The sequence below is a fragment of the Megascapheus bottae genome, chromosome 4, assembly GCF_031878675.1.
Source record: "Megascapheus bottae isolate mThoBot1 chromosome 4, mThoBot2.hap1, whole genome shotgun sequence".
Taxonomy (NCBI): domain Eukaryota; kingdom Metazoa; phylum Chordata; class Mammalia; order Rodentia; family Geomyidae; genus Megascapheus; species Megascapheus bottae.
Genome location: NC_143512.1, coordinates 40,563,838 through 40,585,987, shown reverse-complemented (window position 1 = coordinate 40,585,987; position 22,150 = coordinate 40,563,838). Strand labels below are relative to the sequence as shown.

Below are 22,150 nucleotides of genomic sequence, written 5' to 3'. Positions count from 1 at the left end.
AATGAACCTTCTAGTAGAATCACCCACCAGTTCAGGATAAAGATTTTCCTAAACAGGTAAACTTAGACCTTTGACATCTCTGACCCTCAAGGTTGCAGAGGTAGAGCCAGTGTCATACACTGTCAGTGAAGACAAAACAAGCGTCAGGTGTAATAATTCTTCACTGGGACAGTCAGTGTACATATTTACTGAGCCTGCTCGGAATTATACATACAATTCATTACGTTACATAAATATGGCTCGACAGAAATAGAAAATGAGTATAAGCCTGGAATGACTTATTTTAGAATCTTCAATAGTATAGGAGATAGAGAAAATATCTAAAGCCAAAAAGGCACGTTTCTCCTGATCTCCAGTTCAAAGTCTTCACTTTGGTTTCTGTCTCAACATTGTTAGCAGAGCAGCCCAATCCCTTCCATATACCTCAATTGTTCATTTCTCCTTTTAACTATCATAGATCATTCTCCAGTCTGCAGAGAAAGACTGGAGAAAGGAGACAAATTCAACAAGGCTGTAAGATACAGCCTTAGCCAAGAACTCTCTGTTCCTAGAAAAACTCTTTTTTCCTAAATGCCACCCTACCTTTGGGATGTGGCCCTCAGCTGGCCCTGACTCTTGGTGACACTCCCTGGTGCTATCTGACAATCCTGACTGGTTTTACCATGTTTCCTGAAAACTATCTCTGCTTTCAAATAGCTTCCTTCCAAGTGTGTTGGCCAAGTGATCTCATATTTAGAGTATTTTTCCTTAGAAAAATGGTTAGCTTCTTGGGTCAGATCATAAGATTTCCTTAACAGATAAAATCATTAACAGACAGTATAGAAAAAAAAAAAGTAATGTTACCAAAAGTGTAAAGCACTAGGTTAGTGGTAGCAGAAGCTGCTTTCTAGGCAGAAACATAAACAAAGGAGATGATGACTCTGTGAAGATACAGAAAAAATCTGGTCTACCCAAGGATGGATTTTTCTACTAGTCAGAATTTCTGTTTGGCTAAGTTTACAATAAACCCTATCATAAATATGCTATCCTTGGTTCCTTTCTTTCTACTCCTTCCCTTTTTCCTTCTCTCCTTTTTTGTTCATCCAAAACCTCAGGAACATAGTGAAAATGATCCCAAAAGCTTTCTCTAAGTTAAGCAGAGCTTTTGTGCTCAAGGGTGGTGTTCTCAATTGGAGCCACATCTCAACTTTTCCTGGGCCTTGAACTCCGCAACTGAGCACCGTCCTTGGGCTTCCTCAAGGCTAGAGTCCTACCACTTGAACTGCAGCAAACATTTCATGTCGGGGCTTTTAGTCCTCCGTCCCTCCCGACCTACAGGAGGGATAGAGAGAACATGCCCCGACCAGGACGAGCCCACAAAGGAGAGGGCCAACTGACCACCCGCACCCAGCCCTCCCTCACCGGAGGACAATCAGACGCGTCAGGGAGACCTGTCAAGGCAGGAGCTCGTTTATTGAGGAAGTACATTCAGCTAATATAGGGTGCAAGAGCCTATCAACACAAAGGTGGGTAGGGCGGGGGAGGTCCACGTGTTTACTCTCACTATAGGTCTCAGCAGAGAGTGATAATGCAATAACACATTCGTAACCAATGGTAATCAAGTCTCAGCAGAAAGTGATTCACAATACTGATGATATAGTTCAAAGTTAGGCATGGCATTCATACACGACAGCTCATTTCTTTGTGTGGTTATCTTACTCAGTGATGCACATACATGGGCCAGCCTGACCCTGCACTCGGCTCCCAACAATTTCCAGCTTCTTTCTATGTATGTGGTACCGAGGAATCAAACATGGGTCTTTGTGCATGCTAATCTAGCACTCTTACTACTAGACCAAACTCCCGGCCCTCAACTTCGCTCTTTTTATGGTTAATTGGAAATTGGAGATTAGAGTTTCACTGACTTTCCTGCCTGGGCTGGGTCTGAATCTCTATCTCAGCCTTCTGAGTAGCTAGCATTACAGGCGAGAGCCATTGGCACTCACCCATTTCATTTCTTTACATTGCCAAGGTTTCTTGGGGTCAGGGAAGGAGGTGTAGAACACTGTCTATATATTGTCTTTTTTTTTTTTTTTTTTTTTTTTTTTTTTTTTTTTTTGCCAGTCCTGGGCTTGAGCTCAGGGCCTGAGCACTGTCCTTGGACTTTCTCAAGGCTAGAGCTCTACCACTTGAGCCTCAGCACCACTTCCGGCTTTTTTTTGTATGTATGTGGTACTGAGGAATCGAACCCAGGTCTTTGTGCATGCTAGGCAAGCACTTTAACCACTAGGCCAAACTCCCGGCCCCTATATATTGTCTTATATTTGACTATGCCCCTGACATGCATATACAGTATTTAAAAACAAAATAGCAAATCTCTAATTATCTTGTTCCCACCCCCCATTCTTCCAAAAGATTTTCTCCTTCTTTTAAAATAAAATTCCCTATATTGTCAAAGAGATTACAGAAAGTAAAGATCTTAGATTTTCCTTTAGCTAGCCCAACTTTTTTTTTTTGAACCCTCCTATCTTTATATTATTCATCACTTTGCACTTTTTTTTTTTCCTTTTTCCTTGTATCAATCAGTACTGGGGCTTGACCTTAGGTCCTTGGACTTGTTTGGCTTTTTTGTTGTTGTTGTTGGCTAATTGGAGATAGGGTCTTACAAAGTTTTCTGTCCAGACTGAATCTGAACTTTGATCCTCAGACTCTCAGCCTCCTGAGTAGCCAGGAATACAGGTATGAGACATCAGTACCTGCGTCATTCTGGGTTTCTTACCTTCTCTCTCTAATAATACTATTATAAAGTTATTACATGTTTGCGTAGTTGTTTTTCTGTTTTGATGCTGGTCCAGAGGCTGGACACTGTTCCTAAACTTTTTTGCTCAAGGTTAGTGCTCTATCACTTGAGCCGTAGCTCCACTTCTGGTTTCTGGGGTGCTTAAGAGTTTCATGGCTGGCTTCAGACTTTGATCCTCAGTTCTCAGCCTTCTGAGTAGCTAGGTGTGAGCCATTGGCAAGTATACAGTATATAGTTTGAATCTGATAAGTTCACGGTTGGTTTCTTCAAGATAAAAAAATTCTCTTAAAATAAATAAACGTGCAAATGTTTTGTGATAACATGAGTCTGAGTCTGAAATATTCTATGAGAATTATTTTTCAAGACGGGCATACACAAAATGTGCCATCAAGTGAATATTAAAATAAAAAGTGCCAAAATTAAAAATTCAACATTGACTAACTTGAGTCAGGGGGACAGTTTAGAGGTAATCATGACTATGATCAAGTTAAAGAAAATATGAAGCAAAGAATTCTGAACCATTGTACCAAAAAAGTCAAACCTTAAAGCTTGGTAATTATTATGATTTCATTTTAATGGTAACTATTGATGTTAAAATGATCTCAGCTGGTAGTCTACATTATAATCAATACATTCCATTTTATTATTAACTGGCTCATACTACATAACTGACTTTGAATCTAAAAGATGGCAGCCAAAAATACCTCTTCTAAAGGAAATACAAATGGGTGACTTATTTTCAAAGATGAAAGTCCTGATATAAGAAAAGTAAAAACTTTCCTAACATACTTTCCTTTTGCCTGGTATAGTCTGTATGAGTATTGTCTGTGCAATATTTCACAAAGTTCCTGACTACAAATCCAAAGACACAAACTCCCAAGAACAAGGTTAATAATGGAAATGCAACAACCTGTAATTAAAAAAGCTGTTTTTTTTACCTCTGCATACAAAACTCCAGGGTGAGATCATAAAGGTTTCGATAATAACATGGTCATGTGTCACTTGGCAACAGGTGATGCCTCATTAGGTGATTTCATCACTGTGAGACCCCCCCTGCAGTATACTTACTCAAACTAAGGCAGCTACGCTTTCACTAGGTCATAGTCTTACAGGACCAAAGATCATTCATTTTATGTACCTCAACGTTCCTCTCTCAGGCTCACTGATAAATTTCAGAAACAAAAATTTTGGCAATCATGTTTACTTTTTCTAGTTCACAAGCTTGAAAATTAAAAAAAATTCCACAGCCTGTTTCACACACACACACACACACACACACACACACACACACACACACACACACGAATCCAGTGAGAACTTGTTTCTATGAAAACCAAGACATTAGTTATGTGGACCTTAACAGAAGGAAATGACTAGTCTGAATTATTCCAAAGCCCATCACCTCATATCAAAAAGGCAAATAAGATTTCAACTGATTTTTTTTTTTTCCAGTTCTGGGTTTGAACTTAGGGCCTGAGCACTGTCCTTGGGCTTTCTCAAGGCGAGAGTTCTACCACTTGAGCTACAGCACCACTTCTGGCTTTTTCTATGTATGTGGTACCAAGGAATTGAATCTGGGTCTTAGTGCATGCTAGGCAAGCAGTCTACCAATAGGCCAAATTCCCATCCTCAACTGATTTTTTTAACAAGTATGAGAGTGTTAGATGAAGTTGGCACTGGTGGTTCATGTCTAGATACTTAGGAGACTGAGATCAGGAGGATTATGGATCAAAACCAACTATGGCAGAAAGTCTATGAGATTCTATCTCCAATTAACCAACCCAATGCCAGACTAGAAGTGTGGCTTAAGTGGCACAGTGCCAATCATGATCAAGCAAACTGAGCATGACTCTGAGATTAAGCCCCAGTACTAGCAACAAAAGAAAGAATTAACTGAATTTCTGACTATGCAGTACAATCTTAATCAAAATATTAACTTAACCTAAGATAGCAGATAACCATTCTATGGAAAGATGCTCATATAACTGATCATATAATGAGCTGTTATATTTGTATAATTAAGCATGTAACAGGCAGTATTTCTAAAGGAAAAATAAAATTCAAAAATTGATACTACTTACAATTGGTCACATAATCAAATCTCTATAGACTAAAATTGTACTAAAATACTTTTTGCTTAATAAGCATGAATAATTTTGCTTTTGTTATTAAACATGCTAATTTTTTCTTTGGAGCTAAATACTCTGTAGCACAACTAAAAAATTTATCTGAGGGACCGGGAGTTTGGCCTACTGGTGGAGTGCTTGCTTAGCACGCACTAAGACCCAGGTTCAATTCCTAGGTACCACATACATAGAAAAAAGCTGCAAGTGGTGCTGTGGCTCAAGTGGTAGAGCTCTAGCCTTGAGAAAGTCCAAGGACAGTGCTCAGCCCTGAGTTCAAGGCCCAGAACTGGCAAAAAAAATTTATCTGATTTGAAAGTAGTTTTTCTTTCAGCAATTAAACTCCATTGCTTCTTTGTATAATATAATGCAAGATACTTAATTAGAATAAAGTTTAGCATATGAACTTCTAGAGTATAGTTTCTCATTGAAATGCAAAGACAAATGATGTTCATATGCTAGTTTATTCATCTTATTATTTAGTGATAACATGATGACAGCTGTCAATAACCAATTATAATACCAGAAAATTCAAAGAACAAAATTTTGCAGACCATGCTTTTACATTTAATTCTAAAAGGTATACTATTTCATTTTCATATGCCAGGCTGGAAGATCATTTAGATTATTTCTTTGCTAATTTTTGCTTACTGCTGAAGGAAAGATGGATGGTTTCCAATACACTTTAAATACTTGATTCATACCCATCATTGATAGAAAGGGAGAAGGAAGATAAGGAAAGAGGACAGAGAAAATGCCACATAGATTCCAGAGTAGAGAAAACTGACAGTAAAATACTATCTGTTCTTTGGTTAGCAAAGTGAAAAGGGGAAAGTATTGCATACATGATAGATACACACTAGCATTCTAAAGCAGGAGACAAGAATGTCAAGAGTGTATTCTTTCCCCACTGCCAGATGGAAGGGCTATTATTATAAATGAAAGGCAGCAGTAGTGGATGCCAGGCACTTTTGTTGTGTGCCAGATTCTGAAGTCCAGATGTAAGCAGGTTACCCCTGGGACAGGACAGGCTTCAGCTCCCGCAGCAGAACAGAACCAATCACAGTTTTCTCTGTGTTGATGATAAGCTGGGCTGTGGAGCCTTCCTTCAGTTCCACTGTGACCAGCATCAGTGACCCACTGTGCACAGTTTTAGCTGCAAACCTGGAAGGTAAAAAGAAAAAAAGAGAGAACTTTTATTATGGGGTGGGGGAGGGGAAGACAGTATAAATTCAAATAGTTTAAAGTAACTCTTTTTTTTTTTTGTCTTGAATGAATTTATTGAGGGTTCCTTACTGCCAAAACCTCAAAGCCAGATTATTGAAAAATCAGTAAGTTGCCTAACGTATGTTTACCCTAAGCAGGAATATGCAGTGCATTAAAAATAATAAGAAAAAGAAGCCTATTTAAATTATAAGTCTGAACCATAACTATATGCAGATAATTTTGATATATTTGGGAAGCACTCATTTAGTTGATGTTCAATATTTCTCCATGCACAAGCCCTTTCAAAATAAACAGGTATATTTTTATTTTTAAAACATGTTAAGAAGAGGAACCTTTTTCAAAGAGCTTGAAATTCTAATTCCTCATATGTGAAAATGATTATGCAAGAAGTTAGGTAATTTTATGTACATTATAAAATCCTTACTTGCAATGAACTCACTCATGTAAAAATATTCAAATTCCATCTCCAATGCTAATGATATTAGACAAAATCACGTGACAGTGAAGTACAACCTCACACTCTCCCCTCCCCCGCTCCTACCCTAATATTTAGAACATTATTAGGTCTCTTCTTTTTACTTTAGAATATAATGGAAGACTTGAGGTCTAATGTGTTAGTAAATTCCAAGACATGAAGAACCTGCTAATTACATGGAGTTAAAAGCAAACCTAGCCTTTTAAGCACTACAATTAAATTGCCTAAAAAGCAAACCCCTGTCAGTCCTCCTAATTCATTCTGCATGCACAGTTGAGCCCCCGGGATGGAAGGAAGAGGATGAACGTTTCCCTTGCCTCTGTTTTCCACATGGAACATGGCCCACACATTTTTGGGAGGAGGGAGTGTGATTGCAGGGATGACTGGAGAAAAACAAAGTTGCTGCACATGCGCTTTTGAAAACACTAACAAGTGCAGAGCAGGTCTGTGACCTGCTATGACCCCACTTTGCAGGGCCAATCCCCTTTCCCCTTTCTGTATGACACGTGTCTGAATCTGAGCCATCTGCTTCAATTTGCGCAACATCTTCAGCCACAATGGCACCCAGTTAGCCTTGACAACAGCTCACAATACATAAAAATAAAACTTGCGCTGACAGCACGCTGCGGACTATTCAAGAGCAAACCAACTGGTCAGTGTCTCATGTCTGACAATTAGCATGGGCTTTGCACAGAGCCTGCAATGTCCTCAGGGATATGTTTAATTACCATCAACATAAAAGAGGGAGTTTATCAGGAGACACTCAGAAAAACTTCACTCCTGACTTAATTAAAATATTAGCCACTTAAGCAGGAAGCAGATTCTCTTTAAATGAAAAGTAATTTATTTTTTGGGTTAAAAAATTGACATCAAGATCTTATAACATGTTAAATTATTTTTTTAAAAAACAATCCAAATGAAACTTTCTTTTGGGTCTGAATAGAATCATGAAAATCAGTTTTCAAACAGTAAGTAGAATAATGCAATAAACAAAACAAATATAGTAATCTTATTCAATTAAAATATTTATCATGCTTTGAAGTTGTATTTTAAGGCATTACCTAATGGGATGTCAACAAAGTACATTAAAAACCTTTCTATCCATTTATTTGTGTACTGTCTTCAAACACACTGACACTTGCAAGGAATCTGGTAGAGCAGTTTCCCTACTGACAAAACGACAATAAGTAACTAGTATAGGAACAAAACCCATTCCAATGTTTCTAATGCAACCTACTTATATCTGGACTTCAGATGTATGACTGTACCAAAAGATTGGGAACTGTGTACCTCAATTTCATCTTTAGGAAAATGCAAAGATCTCCAGACTCTAAACATCTCCCCTTTTTTGCCACTCTTCGTAGGTTTACATATTTCTCTTGTCTAAAATTTTAGGGGTGTTGTGCTTTCATAGGGGAATGCTGTTTCTGTATTTCTGTTAATGCCACCAAAGGCTATGAGAGCACTATGTTCCCACAGATTTGGTCATTGCACCTGCAATTCTTTTCTGACAGGGTTGTAACTATGTCAACAATAGTCTTATTAGGCCTTTTATTTATTTAACACTTCTGCCTTGGGACCATAGAGAAGATTATGTCTGAATAGAAACACAAAAGCACTGTTTGAATTTCTGAGCTGAATAGCCCCAAGGCACATTTTGTTTCTTTTCTATTAAAAACCTAAGAGTCAATGTTACAATAATACAAACCAGGTAAAGATAAACGTATGTAATCTCAATATGTTTACAGAGATTAAAATTAGAATATTAGACATGTTTTTGAAATCTTATTATTACAACACTCTCTATGCAATAATGATTAAAGGCACATTTTCCCACTGCAGTGGGCATGCTAAGCAAGTCATCCTAGCAACAAAATCTAACTGGTGCAAAGCAACTGCTGTTTAGCTATGTGTATTCTGGTGGGCATACCTGGAGGAAGCAGTACTTTAAAGCAGAAGACCAGGAGACCAGACACCCTGACAATCTCATTTCACAGTTCAAAAGGATGTACTTAATTGGAACACAGCAGGATTACAATTGGTTTGTTTAGGTCCATGGAAAGCAAAAGTCACTCCCTAAAAGTTACTAATCATTAGCTTCTAAACAAGTAATGTTTTAGTATACCTTTAAAAAGACATGGAGACAGACATGGAGAGTACTAGATAATAAACAATATTCAGTAAGTTTTTATACATAAGAAATTTTGTTTGTAAATACTTATTTCCTAAACAATATCAGAGCATCTGAACTTGGTCTCAAAATTTTTGGAAGGAACAGAAATTTTTGATCACTGTAATAATAGCAGCTACCGTTTATTGGTGCTTGCAATGTGACTGATGGTCAGTTCTAAATATGTCATTTGCATTATTTCATTTGACCTTATTAGGCACGTCACTGATGAGAAATGAGGAACTGGAGCCCACAGAAGTTGAGGTACATGGTCAGGGACATAGAGTCAGTGAATAGTGAAGCAGGAATTCAAACATAAACATTGACTCCAGGTCACATACATTCTCTTAATATCAACATTTGTTTTTATTAGTCAACAGGCAAATTATATTTTACCCTATTTATTTAATATATATGTATAACCTATTTTTGTTATGTACACAAACTTTAAGGAAATTTTTTTCTCCTACAAAATTTGTGTTTGTCTTTTTGTATTCTGGAATTCGTGCATCTTGCCATATTTTTATAATTCCAGTCCTTAAAGATTAAAAAAAATAAATAACCTCCACCTCTTACTCTCTCAAAAGCCACCAGTGATGAAAATTATAAAATCCTTTTGAACAGAGCTGTAACCTGGGAGGTGCTGGTGAAGACCAGTCAGCCTGGAAACCTAGCAGCAACATACATGAGAACAAATACGTGGATGATGGTTAACAATGTTAACCAGGGGTTCCACATTGTTAAAAGGCTGTCATCTACATATTCCTTATAAGTTTTATTCATTTTATCACTAAGCATTTGCTATTTTACAATTGTCATCTGAGAAGGCAAAACTGTTTGGATATATCTATAGGTCATCTTTTAATGTGTCTTTTTAATCTATTATTTCTAACAACTGACATTAAATCTATAGCATTTTAAAATTTCAGTCAAAGACAAAATAAGCAAGTTGTAAAACATAAAATAAATACATTTTTTCTTAAAAGTGAATTATTCTCAGAATTATAAAGTAATCAGATAATAAATTTAAACAACTATATCATTATCTATACGTAAGTCACTTTTTAAATTTTAAGAGCTGGTTATGGGCCATAAATGTTCTTTGTTAGAAGGAAAAGAAGTCCCACAACTCAATTGTTCTAACAAGTAAAACGCTAAAGGAACAGGAAGACTAAAATACTCATCGGATAGGCTGTATCAACAGCAGAGTATGCATAAACATAAAATTTCTTACGATCAGATTTGTTACACTTAATGCAACAGCTCTAAGACATGCTTTTTCTTCTCTTGGATAATCTTCCTGGTTTCTGATTTTTTTCTATTCTGAGTTCAATTTTCTTGTGCTTTCTGTTCTACTGGTTACCAGAAGCTGTGACAATGGCCTGTTCAGGCTAAAACTTTTTTTTTTCTCTACTCTGTACATGGAGCCTTCAATTACTGCCTGCTGAAGCAGACAGAATCCTATTAGTAAGAAAGACGATCACAAGATGCAGTGCCCTGCCCTAGCTGTATAAAAATAATTAGTCCAAAGTTGACAAATGTGTAATGAAGTCGCACAATCATTATATGTAAGAAATACTGGTTTGAATAAGCCTCCTAAACATCAATACCAAAGCATGATGATTTAGAGCATTATTTCCATAGGATTTAAAAATTGTAAATCTTTATTGCCTTGAGTAATATAGAACATTTCAAATAGGCAGAGAATTTGAAAGTTGTGAAAAATTCTATTCATTGACTATATAATTGTATTTAAAGTGAAGTCTATTACACGATTGAAATCTGAGAAAAAACTGATATGTGATTAAAGCTTAGAGAATTTATCCAAATGAAGTTTCCTTCTTTTTAAAAAAGTACCTGACAATATTGTACTACTCTTTCCAGCATTTAGATGAGAAGAATTAACCTAAAAATAGGTATCATCGTAATTAGGACTCTACTTTCTATTCTAATCTTCATAAGTTATAAAAAAATTACTTTTCGCCCTATCAGGTGAAGATTTTTACTTTTATAAGAAACTAAAAAGAAAAAAATCTAAGTGTACTTCCTCAAAGAAGACATAAAGCATCCTTCAGAGCATTTCTAGTTTATCTGTTTGGTGGGTGGAGTGAAATAGGCTTAACAGGAGAAAACTGAATGTAAAATAAGTTCTTAACTCATTCTCTTTGATTCCTTACAAATTTTGTCAACCCGGAATACCTTTCTTTCATTTGTACATGAAAACAGTTATATATTCCTATCAGTAAGACTATTGCATTACAAAATGTAACCTCAAAAATGGTGGAATTAAATACAAGTACAGAATGTTTTAAAATGAAATTCAGTGGTGCAGTTTGATGACTTTGTAAACAGCCATGTATGAGTTCTGTGTAAAAATTAACCGAGGCCTGAATTTATTTTTCAATGAAATGCTGATCAGGCTGTACAGTTCAGTCAGATAAAAAGCAGTGCTGCCTCCTAGTGGATAACCACCAGTCTGAGAAAGAATCAAATTATTAAAAACGTTCTACAACTCACTGAGGCTCAGAATTTTTCACAGTGCCACAAAGACCAAAGCCTGATTTTTTTTTTTAACTTCAGTAGCTGCTTATACAAAATTATGTTATAGGATAAAATTAGTAGGTCAATAATAGTCTCAGAGTTTATAAAAGCAGGGTACCAAGATATCAAATGTTATTTGCTGAGTAAAAACTATTTTCTATTATGATAACCTCAAAGTACCCAGAATTTAAACCTCCTAGAATTACCAAAAGGGAAAAATACACAAAAACATCATCTTAAGAATTAATCAATGTAAGAATTCAACAAAAGGAAATTTAGACACTCCATAAAGACGAATGAATTTGAATTTGTAACCTGCATATTGGCAAAATCTATCACAAGGTCTTTAAAACAGTGAGAGAAGAAGGCACAATAACATGTTTTGGACTAGGAAAAGTACATATATTAGTATTTCCCTTATTAATATATAATTAATAATCTTTAAACAGTCTTATAACAGTGATTAATTAGATGAGTTTAAGGTCTAGGAATGAAACAAGTTGTTCTAAACCTGTATACATCTAAAGACAAAAAATTAAATTGAATTTGAATTTTCTTAATCTCTGCTGGTAAGAGTTGGCATGATTGCTATGGATACAGTATTCAAGTCACAACATTTGACTTTCCTAATTAGTTAAGAACTTAAGTAACAACAGTAAAACATTTCTTTTACTAATATTGATTTTAACCACAAGCTATGTATGTTCAAAAGTTATAAATTAAAAAATGAACAAATAAGCAAATGTCATGACACTAAGATATGAAGGGTGGATGGGGAAGAATCATGAGTATTAAGTATAAATAATAATGAATCTTGCTCTAAGATGTTATTAAGATCTAAGATAGAATCATGGGAAAGACAAGGCATCTGTCTTCATAGTGACATCTCTCATTGTTCCCTTACATTAGGTCTATTTCAAAATGGAAAGGAAAGTATGTGGTGTGGCAACTCTTTTCAATGGTCAAACTTATACAAATGTCAATATTTGTGAGTATGGGTTAATATATATATACATATATATTATGTTTGAGACTACTGAAAGATAAAATTTTACTTGTGGTCTAAGACTGGTGTACTATTGTAACTGCCTCTTGCAGAGGCAGCTAAAAGGAAAAAAAAAATCTCAAATTAAGTATCTTCCATGGAGGTAGAAGTGCAGCTCAGTTTAGCAAGAGTAGGAAGCTGGGTTCAATCACTAAGCACAAACAAATGAAGAGCAGACAAACAAGCAAACAAAAGACAAGAAAACAAAAAAGCCAGCACACTTTCTGAGAAATCCATCAGAAGATTTAGATAATGTACAAAAACTATTTTAAGATGTGCCATGAGACTATCATTAGCTCTTGGTAAGGTAAGCACAACCTCAAACTGTGGACGTTAGAATATGTGCCTTATGAACACTTGAGTATTGGCCAAAATGCAGTTTCTGAGATCCTTCTCTACATACACTGAGCTCAGTTTTTGATGTGAGTTCCAGGAATCTTCCATGTGATTCCTTGCCCCCAATGTGATTCTTTATAGAAAAAAAACTAGCGGTTTTAGAACTACAGATTTTTAGTCTTCTGCTTGTTGGTTACTTCAGCATGCATGGCACTATTACCAGAGAACAAGTAATATATTAAAAGCAATACTCCCTAGTTTCTACATCACTGAATATGAATCACCTTTATAAATGCTACTGGATTTACCTCAATCACCATTTTTTTTTTTTTATCCCTGTATGAGCCTTGGACTCCCACAGCTGTTCCATCTAATCTCCTCCTTGAGAACAGATGAAATCTTGACCTTTTTTCCTTTTCAGTCCATATTTACATATGGTGTATACATATTTACATATGGTCTTCAGTCCATATTTACATATGGTCTATTTAGTCTTTGCATTTACTTTACTTATGAGTTGTTTTGTTAGCACTGACTTAGATTATACATTTTAAGACTTTTACAAGGTATAGCTCACATTTATTAATATGAATAGCTAACACAGGAAATGCAAATTATTCAACTACCTATTTACTGTTTACTTTGGTATCACTCCTTCTGAAATGGTAACTACAATCTGGAAAGCAACAGCATGGCAAATAACCCTAATAGAGATCTCAGTAAATATGCTGTTCTCAGAAAGGAGCTTTTCAAACAGAAAGTAGGCACACAGATAGGAAGCTAAAGTGAGCAATGAATGGTATGCTGTACGGCTATCACTTGTTTAGAAAATAAATACTAAATTTCATGTAACATAAGAGTACATCTGCTTTGTCAATTGACTTTTCCAATTGTTAACTACTATGAAAAGGCTCTGAGTCTTTTTTTTCCCCCCCTTTGGTCTGGCATGGGTGCTCTGGACCTGGGTGCTCTTCTTGGGCTCTTCAACTCAAAGCTAGTGCTCCACCACTTTGGGCCACAGCGCCCCCCAGGAATCAAACCCCAGGGCTTTGTGCATGTTAGGCAAGCACTCTACTAGTAGGACAAACTCCTGGTCCCAAGGCTCTAAGTCTTTGAAATAAATTCTTAGGGTTTTTTTTTTTTTTTTTTTTTTTTTTTTTTTGCCAGTCCTGGGTTTGAGCTCAGGGCCTGACCATTGTCCCTGGATTTTCTCAAGGCTAGGGCCCTACCACTTGAGCCACAGCACCGATTCTGGTTTTTTGCTATGTATGTGGTACTGAGGAATTGAACCCAGGTCTTCGTGCATGCTAGGCAAGCACTCTACCACTAGCCCAAATTCTTATGTTTTTAAATTGACTTTTTCTTAATGGGGGCCATTTTTTGTTCATATATTAGGAATATTTTCTACTAATCACTCAATTAAAATTCTTATTACATTATGTACTTTTGCATATTGATAAAGGTTCACTTTTTCTTAAAATTTCTTATAGTAACTATCCCTTTATGCAGTATTTGATGTAAAAAATACTGAATGTTTGGAGAGTCTTAGGGCTATATTATTCCAATACTTAACAGTAGGAACTATTCATTAAATGGTCAGGAAGAATATATTGGTGCTTATAAATAATTAGAATAGCTTTGGCTCTATTAATAAACTCAAATAAAGCAACTACCATAGAAAAATCAGGGTCATTAAAACTCAAAGAAATTTCAATTTTTATTGGCACCAATAAATAATGTATACACTCACACTCTTGTGTGACTGATGTTCTTTATGTACTGTTATTTCTCTTCTCATTTTTTGCCTTTGGTTAATCTCATATTGTTACTGTATCTGACTTCATTACCTGGTATATTGTATATATGTTTATTTGTTTATTTGAAATAGAAAAGGGAAGGGGGAAAACTAGATGATTGGGAGGGGGTAGAAGAGGAAAATAGGGACAAAAACAGGACAGGGGGTAGTATGTGGTGGAAAGTATGTAGTGTGCATTTGTGAATATGGGCTTATACACACACACACACACACACACATATAATGTGAGGGGGGTAGCAATGTGTGAGAAGTAATGCACTTACTACCTGGCAAATGCAATTGTAACCCAACAATTACATTACCCTGACAATAAAAAATAAAACATATATATCTCAGCCTCCTGAGTAGCTACAATTATAGGTGTGTGAGCTACTGCCCAGTGGAGGGCTTTTTTTTCCCTAAGAATTAAAGATTGTTACCGCTTTTAGAAAAGTAAAAGTAAAACTACTGTCCTCCCCAATGACCTACATATGAAACAGAAACTAAACTACAAGCTCCAACATAAACAATGGTTACCCTATGTCTTTTTGTGCATTATGAAAAACAGCAAAACAAAACTGTAGGCTGAGATCTGAGTCCTTTTTGTATATAGAGCCTTGGCTGATCCTTAACTAATTGGGGGGGGGGGAGAGAAGTTTTTAAGGTCTATAGTGTAAAGAAGTATGCCACAAAATCATCTGATGTAATCATTTGATTCCCTTAAGCCCACAGAGTTGACTATGCAAAAATCATGTGGTTAAGTGATAATTTATCTTCATTTTAATTAAAAATACTGGCACTCATAAGAATATAAAGAAAGCAAACATATTAACCCTACTTGTGACTTAGATCTCATGCTTTGTATGCTGGGTGGTGAACAAAGTTCTGGTCTGAAAACAGAAGCTGTACTTAGCCCATATTAGTTGTCTAGAGCTCCCCATGAACTGAAGGCTTTTTTACTTATGGGACTTCTTTGCAGAAGAAGTCCATGTTGTATTTAAAACTTTTCCTTTTCAATAAAAAAAAAAGGTGAGTCTAACCCCACTAATTTATAAGAAGTTCATTAACTACTTTCAATTAAGTATTGAAATTAATTTAGGATATCTTAAAATCTACAATCTGTGTAATCTGGTTCATGAAATGCATCTTTTACAAATTACCAAGTTAGCTGAGCGCTGGTGGTAGTTCATGCTTGTAATCCTACCTACTCAGGAGGCTAAGATCTGAGGATCAAGATTCAAGGCCAGACCAGGCAGGGAAATCAATGGGACTCTTATTTCTAATTAACTATAAAAATCTGGAAGTAGAACTGGGGCTCAAGTAGCAGAGCATTAGCCTTGAGCAAAAAAAAGAAAAAGAAAATAAAAAAGCTCAGGAATGGTACCCAGTACCTCATTTCAAGCTCTAGGTCTTGTACAACAAAACACCCTCAAAAAACAAACTGTCAAGCTGTGTGAAATGTGGATGTACTCTCTATTTCAGAAGAAGTCATACAAATGTAATATACTATAAAGTAAAGAAGAGCTTTAAACCCGAAACCATCAATTAAGTATCAACCAGAAAAAATTGGGATGGTACAAAGATTATTTTCAAAGAGAAAAGGATATTAAAATGTATGTACTTGTACAAGTTCTTTGCATGAAATAAGACCCACCTGTGTATATTATCTTGTCCCGATGGCACTGGGCCGACGTTGGCTACGTTTACAACCTTTTGAAGGATCATGGAGGGAGTGAAATTCTGCGGTGCAGTGATGACCACAGCAGAAGTTTCATTCATCCCTGTCAGCATTCCTGCAAAAGCAAAAGAAGGCTTGGATTTACTGATTTCTAAATGAAAATTAACCAATTTTAAGCTCAGACTGAGCCAAAGTTCTACTTTAAAAAATGCATCCTTCCTATTACTATTATTATTTTCCATTCATTCAAAGATGACTAAATACTGCTTTTAAGGACAAGTCAAAATGATTCATTAATAACTAGCAGCATTACACCTTCAATGTGACAGACTCCAAGTTTTTAAGAGACATTTCAGGTTGCCAATGAAAGGAGCTGCCTAAGGTAAAGAACTAGAATTGTTGGAAAAGGCACAAAGTGAATTTTCCAAAGCAAAAAGTTTGAATACAGGAAAAAATATCTCAGAGACATTTCAAGCGGTATTTTAAAAAGAAACCAAGTGAAGTACAATTATGATCAGAATACGAGAGCTGATAAAGATATATCATTAACACCAGAATCTCATGTGAAATGTTTGGGGAACAAATTCAATAGCAAACCAAACATTTGGAAAATATGTTGAAATTCAGTGTCCAGGTTAAATAAAACTAAATAACCACAATAAATATCATCTATTTGAAACTGTGATTTAAATCATGGAGACATTTTTTTTGAGATCTCTAATAACTACAACATAGTTTACAAAATTTAAGAAAGTTTTAAAATTTGAAATCATGCATTCAAAAGATCCTGTGTCTTTAGCCTTATATATTTAGTTATTTACTGCAAATGTAAAAAGTCCCTCTGATTAATGTTATGAAGAGCCTAAAGCCTCTCATTGTAAAAAGACGGCGTTAAACAGAAAATAGAACTATCTAGTATCTAACAAGGAGCAGTTTTTACTAACCACTTTCAAACTCTGGGAACACTATGTTCTGTCTTAGGCTGCTTAACTTCAATATTAGGCAAAAGCTTTAAAAACTACACACGCAGTCAAACATGGCTTTTAAGTAAAGCGCAGTGGCTGACATAACACTGCTGAGAGATGTGTGTACTCATTTAGGATTTAAACCTTCTCCATTAAGCTCTATTGAAGAGCAACTGCTGAATAAATGAATGCAACTATGTTTATGTTAAAAGCCTGTTTCCCGCAGCATGTAATTAAAGGAAATGTTGTACAAAGCCAGTACTTTTGTCAAGCTCCTGTAAATGGAAAGATGGATAGCACTCAGAGAAGTGAATGCATTGCTTCATATTTAACCTTAACACTCTTGTCATTAATGGTTTGTCTAACTTGTTCTATAAAAGACAAGGTACTGCTCCATTGAAGTAAAATTAAAAAAATCAACTAAACCATGCTTTTCAGAACAGAAGATTCATTATCGTCAGCTAATGTATTGGCATAAAGCAAAGTAACATCCTATCAAGTAAGGCACACATTCAATCTGCCTTCCCACCCCCCCTTTATTTTTAACTCATGCTGTTTTATTGTTATAGGCAATTTGTACCACTCAGCATGACAGTGTAAACTGAATCAAGATTAATTTACATGCAAAAGAACACTTAGGAGAGCAGCATGGTAAGCAAATGTATTGTCTCGATTGCTGAGGTGGAAAAAGAACCTGGAAAGAAAAAAAGGTGCTCTAATTAAGGGGCATCAAATATGATTGCTTGTGGTAGTTAAGGGCCAGAAAATAGTAAATGTCTGACCACTTAAAGAATTAGCATCTTGCTCGCTAGGAACCCATAAGATGGATGCATAAATCACAATAAAATTAAGTAAACATTTTAGGTTTCTTAAACCAGAGGTTTTGTTAAATTAAAATGTATCAGGTATTTTCAAATTACCAAGAAGGAAAAATATGCCAAGGTACCATTAAAAGTTTGTTACATAAACATACTTTCAAACACCGTATATAACTTGCTTACATATAATACAGGTAAAGTTACAGAGAAAAGAATTAAAAACCATCAGACTGAACAACTGGTAGCTTTATTAGAATTTTTTATTTTTTTGGTGAAAGTGTAGTACTGCACTTAATTTAGGTCAATCAACTGTAATTTTACTAAACTGCAGCCAAATAAAGAAAACCAAATTTGAAAAGATTTTTTTCCCCTGTATTTTAGATTTGCAGGAAGAATCCTGGCACAAACCATCAGCTTATACCTCTTAAAAATTAAAACAGAAGAAACAAATAGAAAATTTTAAATAAAACAAGATCCTAAGCTCTTTATGGTATTTAAATGTTTTCTGATACAGCTCATAACCAACTCTGCAACACTAAAAACTCTCAATAAATAATTTATGCATCATTTTAAGGCTATCATAATATGACTATCATAAATATGTTCATTGACAAAGACGACTTGATCTTCTTATTTAGCATGTTGACTCCCGTTGTAAAAACAAGCATGTTTGGCCATAGAACACTTAATAAAACAGAAAAAAGTAGTGAAGCTAGCTGTAACTGGAAATAAAATCTGGTTTTTAAACATATTAGCCCAATATGTGAGAATGTTAGAACCATTTTTATTTAATATTTGTACTTTTCAGTTATGTATATACCCTTAGAATAAAAAGAAACTTAGTTTGTCTCTCTTATTTATAACTTTCAGTTTCTAATATACTTAAATCATTTTAAAGTCTTAAAATATATCATTAAATGAGATATTAATCATATAAATTCAGTTTTTTAAATGTAGAGAAACAGATTAAACACATTTTACCTTTTAGAACAATGCATTAATAAAATGTGAGAAAATTATTTTTAATTTTAGTCTAGTCATTTTCAGTTACTGTTTGTCTAACAAACAAATACATGTGTGAAGTTGAGAATTGAGATCTCTATTACCAAACCTGCTAAAAAATCTAGAACTAAAAAGATGCTATTGAGAAGACTCTTGAAACCTGTGGTAAATTTGTCAGCATCAAGTCCCACATCAAAGAATGAATTCAGGAAGACAGAAAGAATGATAAAGAAATGCCAAGAGACCTGCAAGGATTTACAAATACTTCATATAAACAAATTTTCAAATAGCTTTATTCAGAGTAGCCTTTCTGCTCTATTAAACATAGCAAACAGCTGCCAGATTTATTCAGACAAATAATCAACAACCATAGAAATAAAATGGCAGAAGAAAAAGGGATTTTGGCAACAAGTCCACAGAGGACCGCAGCTATTCTCCAAGTGCACCTCTCTCATGCACTTACGGTTCTGTATGGCTAGTCAGCGAAAAATCCCTCAGCTACAGCAGAGCAAAAAAAAAAAAAATTTGATCCAAATAGCAACTATTCTAAACAACAGCTGAGCGAGCGAATGGGAAAGGGCATACACTAATCTGCTGCTTTAGATACACTTTAGCTGTACTTCTCAAAGACAGAATACCTTCTTAGCAATAAATGTGCCAAAGCCTTACTCAGTCATTTATATGCCACTCACCTTGGTTTGCTGAACAGATGCAAAGCAGAGAGGCAGGCTTTAGCCAGCAAAGGGTAAGAATAGCAAATATAAGAATCAATTCAATTTGTCATTGGAAAAATAAAATCACAAAGATAATTTTCTTCTATAACAATAATCAACTTCTGAGAAAACAAATGCAAAGTTGGATTTAGTCATTCTTTTTTTTTTTTTAATCACTTAAAAATAAGGTCTGAGAAAAAAAAGATTCCTATAGTCTTGTTTGGGATTTCTGTGTCTGAATCTTCAACAACAGGTCCTTTTGATTCTGTGGATGGAAAAGGCTTGGAGTAAATAAATCAACAGCACTCCAACAAGGGAGTGCCAGGGAGCATCCCTCTTTCCTCAGATGTGTCTAGTACTTTCTGGAAGCTTGATGTGTATGATCTGATGATCTCAAAATGAAGGGATCTTTGGTAACATCCATCAGAGGGGAAAAATAGCTTATGGTTTTAAAAATTGCTGAGTACTCAAAAATATATTCCCTAGTTTTACAAATGTTATTTTTAAACATGCAAAATCTTTGTTATTTTTCTGTATTTACATACAGAAAAAAAGGCTTCATTTTTATCAGAAAGTATGTTTGACTCTGGACCAAGTACATTGTAATTGTATTCTGCTGTATTTTCCTTTCAAGGTGTACACTTAACAGTGTTTGAGCTTTGATTTATTAAAAATTTCTTGAATATAAAGTTTGGTCAAAGAGAGGTCTTTTAATGCTATAATTACGACTTCATTTTGAAGAGTAAGGCACTCTTGTGCAGAGAGAAAAATGTATCAGCAGGAATGGAAAAACATCTATAATAAAAACCCTTCAGAACCCCTCTAAGTGTCTAGTTCCTGGCATTTTACACCAAACAGGTCTATCATCAGGTAACAAACCAAAATTCAGAATTGAAAAACTAAGAATCAGTAAGTTACTTTAAAGACATACTAATTAATTTTCAAGTCTAACAGGAATATAAACAAGCATATACTTTTAAGGTTATTTTATAAGCACAAAGCATTAACAAAAATGGGAAGACTGCATTGACTAATGTGTGTCTGAATTTACAGACCAGTTAGCAGAACAAGCATACAGTGTAGTTTCTGGTCCATAAATTTGTGGCAAATTATAGTAATTTCTCACCTTGTTCTTTCTTGAAATCTTTCTCTGACATGGCAACAGGTAAAAGTAGTTCTCCAACAGATGGCTGAATACTAACATTGAAACAATCATCCTTGGTGCTGAGGAAAAAAATAAAACAAAAACAGAATAAATGCAAAATAAACATACTTTAAAAACTATGCAGGTGAATAGATGCAATCAAAACATATACTAGAAATTTCTTAACTTAAAATATAATACTGAAAAAGACTTGAAATTTTTCTCAAATGAAACTATAAATACATCTGTTATCTCAATCTTTTATTAAATGTTACACATAGAAAATGGTATGATGTGACATACACACACACACACACACACACACACACACACACAAAAAAAAAAAACCCCAAAAATAAACACATTACTTTTTTTGAGCAACATCTCCAGCTCTCTTTGTCCTGGTTAATTTTGAAATAAGGTCTGAACTTTTTTGCCTGGAGTCAACCTGGACTGTATATAATCCTATTTATGCTGCCAACCATGATGTTTGCCACTTCACCCAGCTTTTTTGCTTAGAGTTTCACAATTTCCTTCTTTTTTTTTTTCCACTACTCATCTAATACTGCAATTCTCCTGACCTTAGCTTTCTGCACAGTTGGAATGACAGATATGTGTCACTGTGCCCAGTTGATGGTTGAGAATTGGTCTTGTGAAATTTTTGCCTGCGCTGGCTTCGAACCATGATCCTCAGGATCTCTGGTTTCCTGAGTAGCTACAATCACAGGGGTGAGCCACCAATATCTGGCATTAATTTTATTCTATTTTATTAATTCATTCTGGTGCTTGGTATTGAACCTAGGACTGTGTCTACAACTGAACAATACTCCCAGGCTGAAAGAGAATTAAAAAACAAAACAAAACAAAAAAACAGCAACAAGAGCCAGGCATGATAGTAATCACATAACCCCAGCAGCTAGGAAACTGAGGGAGGAGTATTGCAAATTTGAAGACAGTCTTGGCTATTCAATATGACCTTGTCTCAAAAAACTAAACAAGCAAAAGTGAAGAAAAATATAAACAGCAACCAGGACATATATATAACCACAACCTTATCTCTACTCTGTATATATAAAATACGGAGAAGGAGACACTAGTCAAATATTGAAGACCTCTTTAAAACTCAAGATTATGTGAGGTTAGGCTGATGAGTATTATCAATTAGGAATATCGTTAGCTGCAAATGAGCAAAAATCCAACCAAGTTTCTTGATAAATGAGTATTTATTGTTTAGAATACAAGAAGTTTGGAGTTGCCAAAGCCCATTAAGAAACGCGAAGAAGCTCCCAGGGAACCAGATTTCCCTTGCCTACCACTCCATCCATAGACACTGGTTTTC

At 35.2% G+C, this 22,150-nt stretch overlaps 1 protein-coding gene across 1 annotated transcript in view; it reads right to left on the bottom strand.

Annotated features, from left to right (window-relative positions):
* Positions 1–5,331: 5,331 nt before the first annotated feature.
* Ap3b1 (adaptor related protein complex 3 subunit beta 1) overlaps positions 5,332–22,150 on the bottom strand; it is a 203,345-nt gene continuing 186,526 nt past the window's right edge. The window contains exons 25-27 of the mRNA XM_090331736.1: positions 20,794–20,891; positions 16,146–16,284; positions 5,332–6,066 (exon numbers count right to left, since the gene is read on the bottom strand). Of these exons, the coding sequence (XP_090187862.1) occupies positions 5,913–6,066; positions 16,146–16,284; positions 20,794–20,891 (391 nt within the window). The 3' untranslated portion in view covers positions 5,332–5,912. The remainder of the gene's footprint in view (positions 6,067–16,145; positions 16,285–20,793; positions 20,892–22,150) is intronic.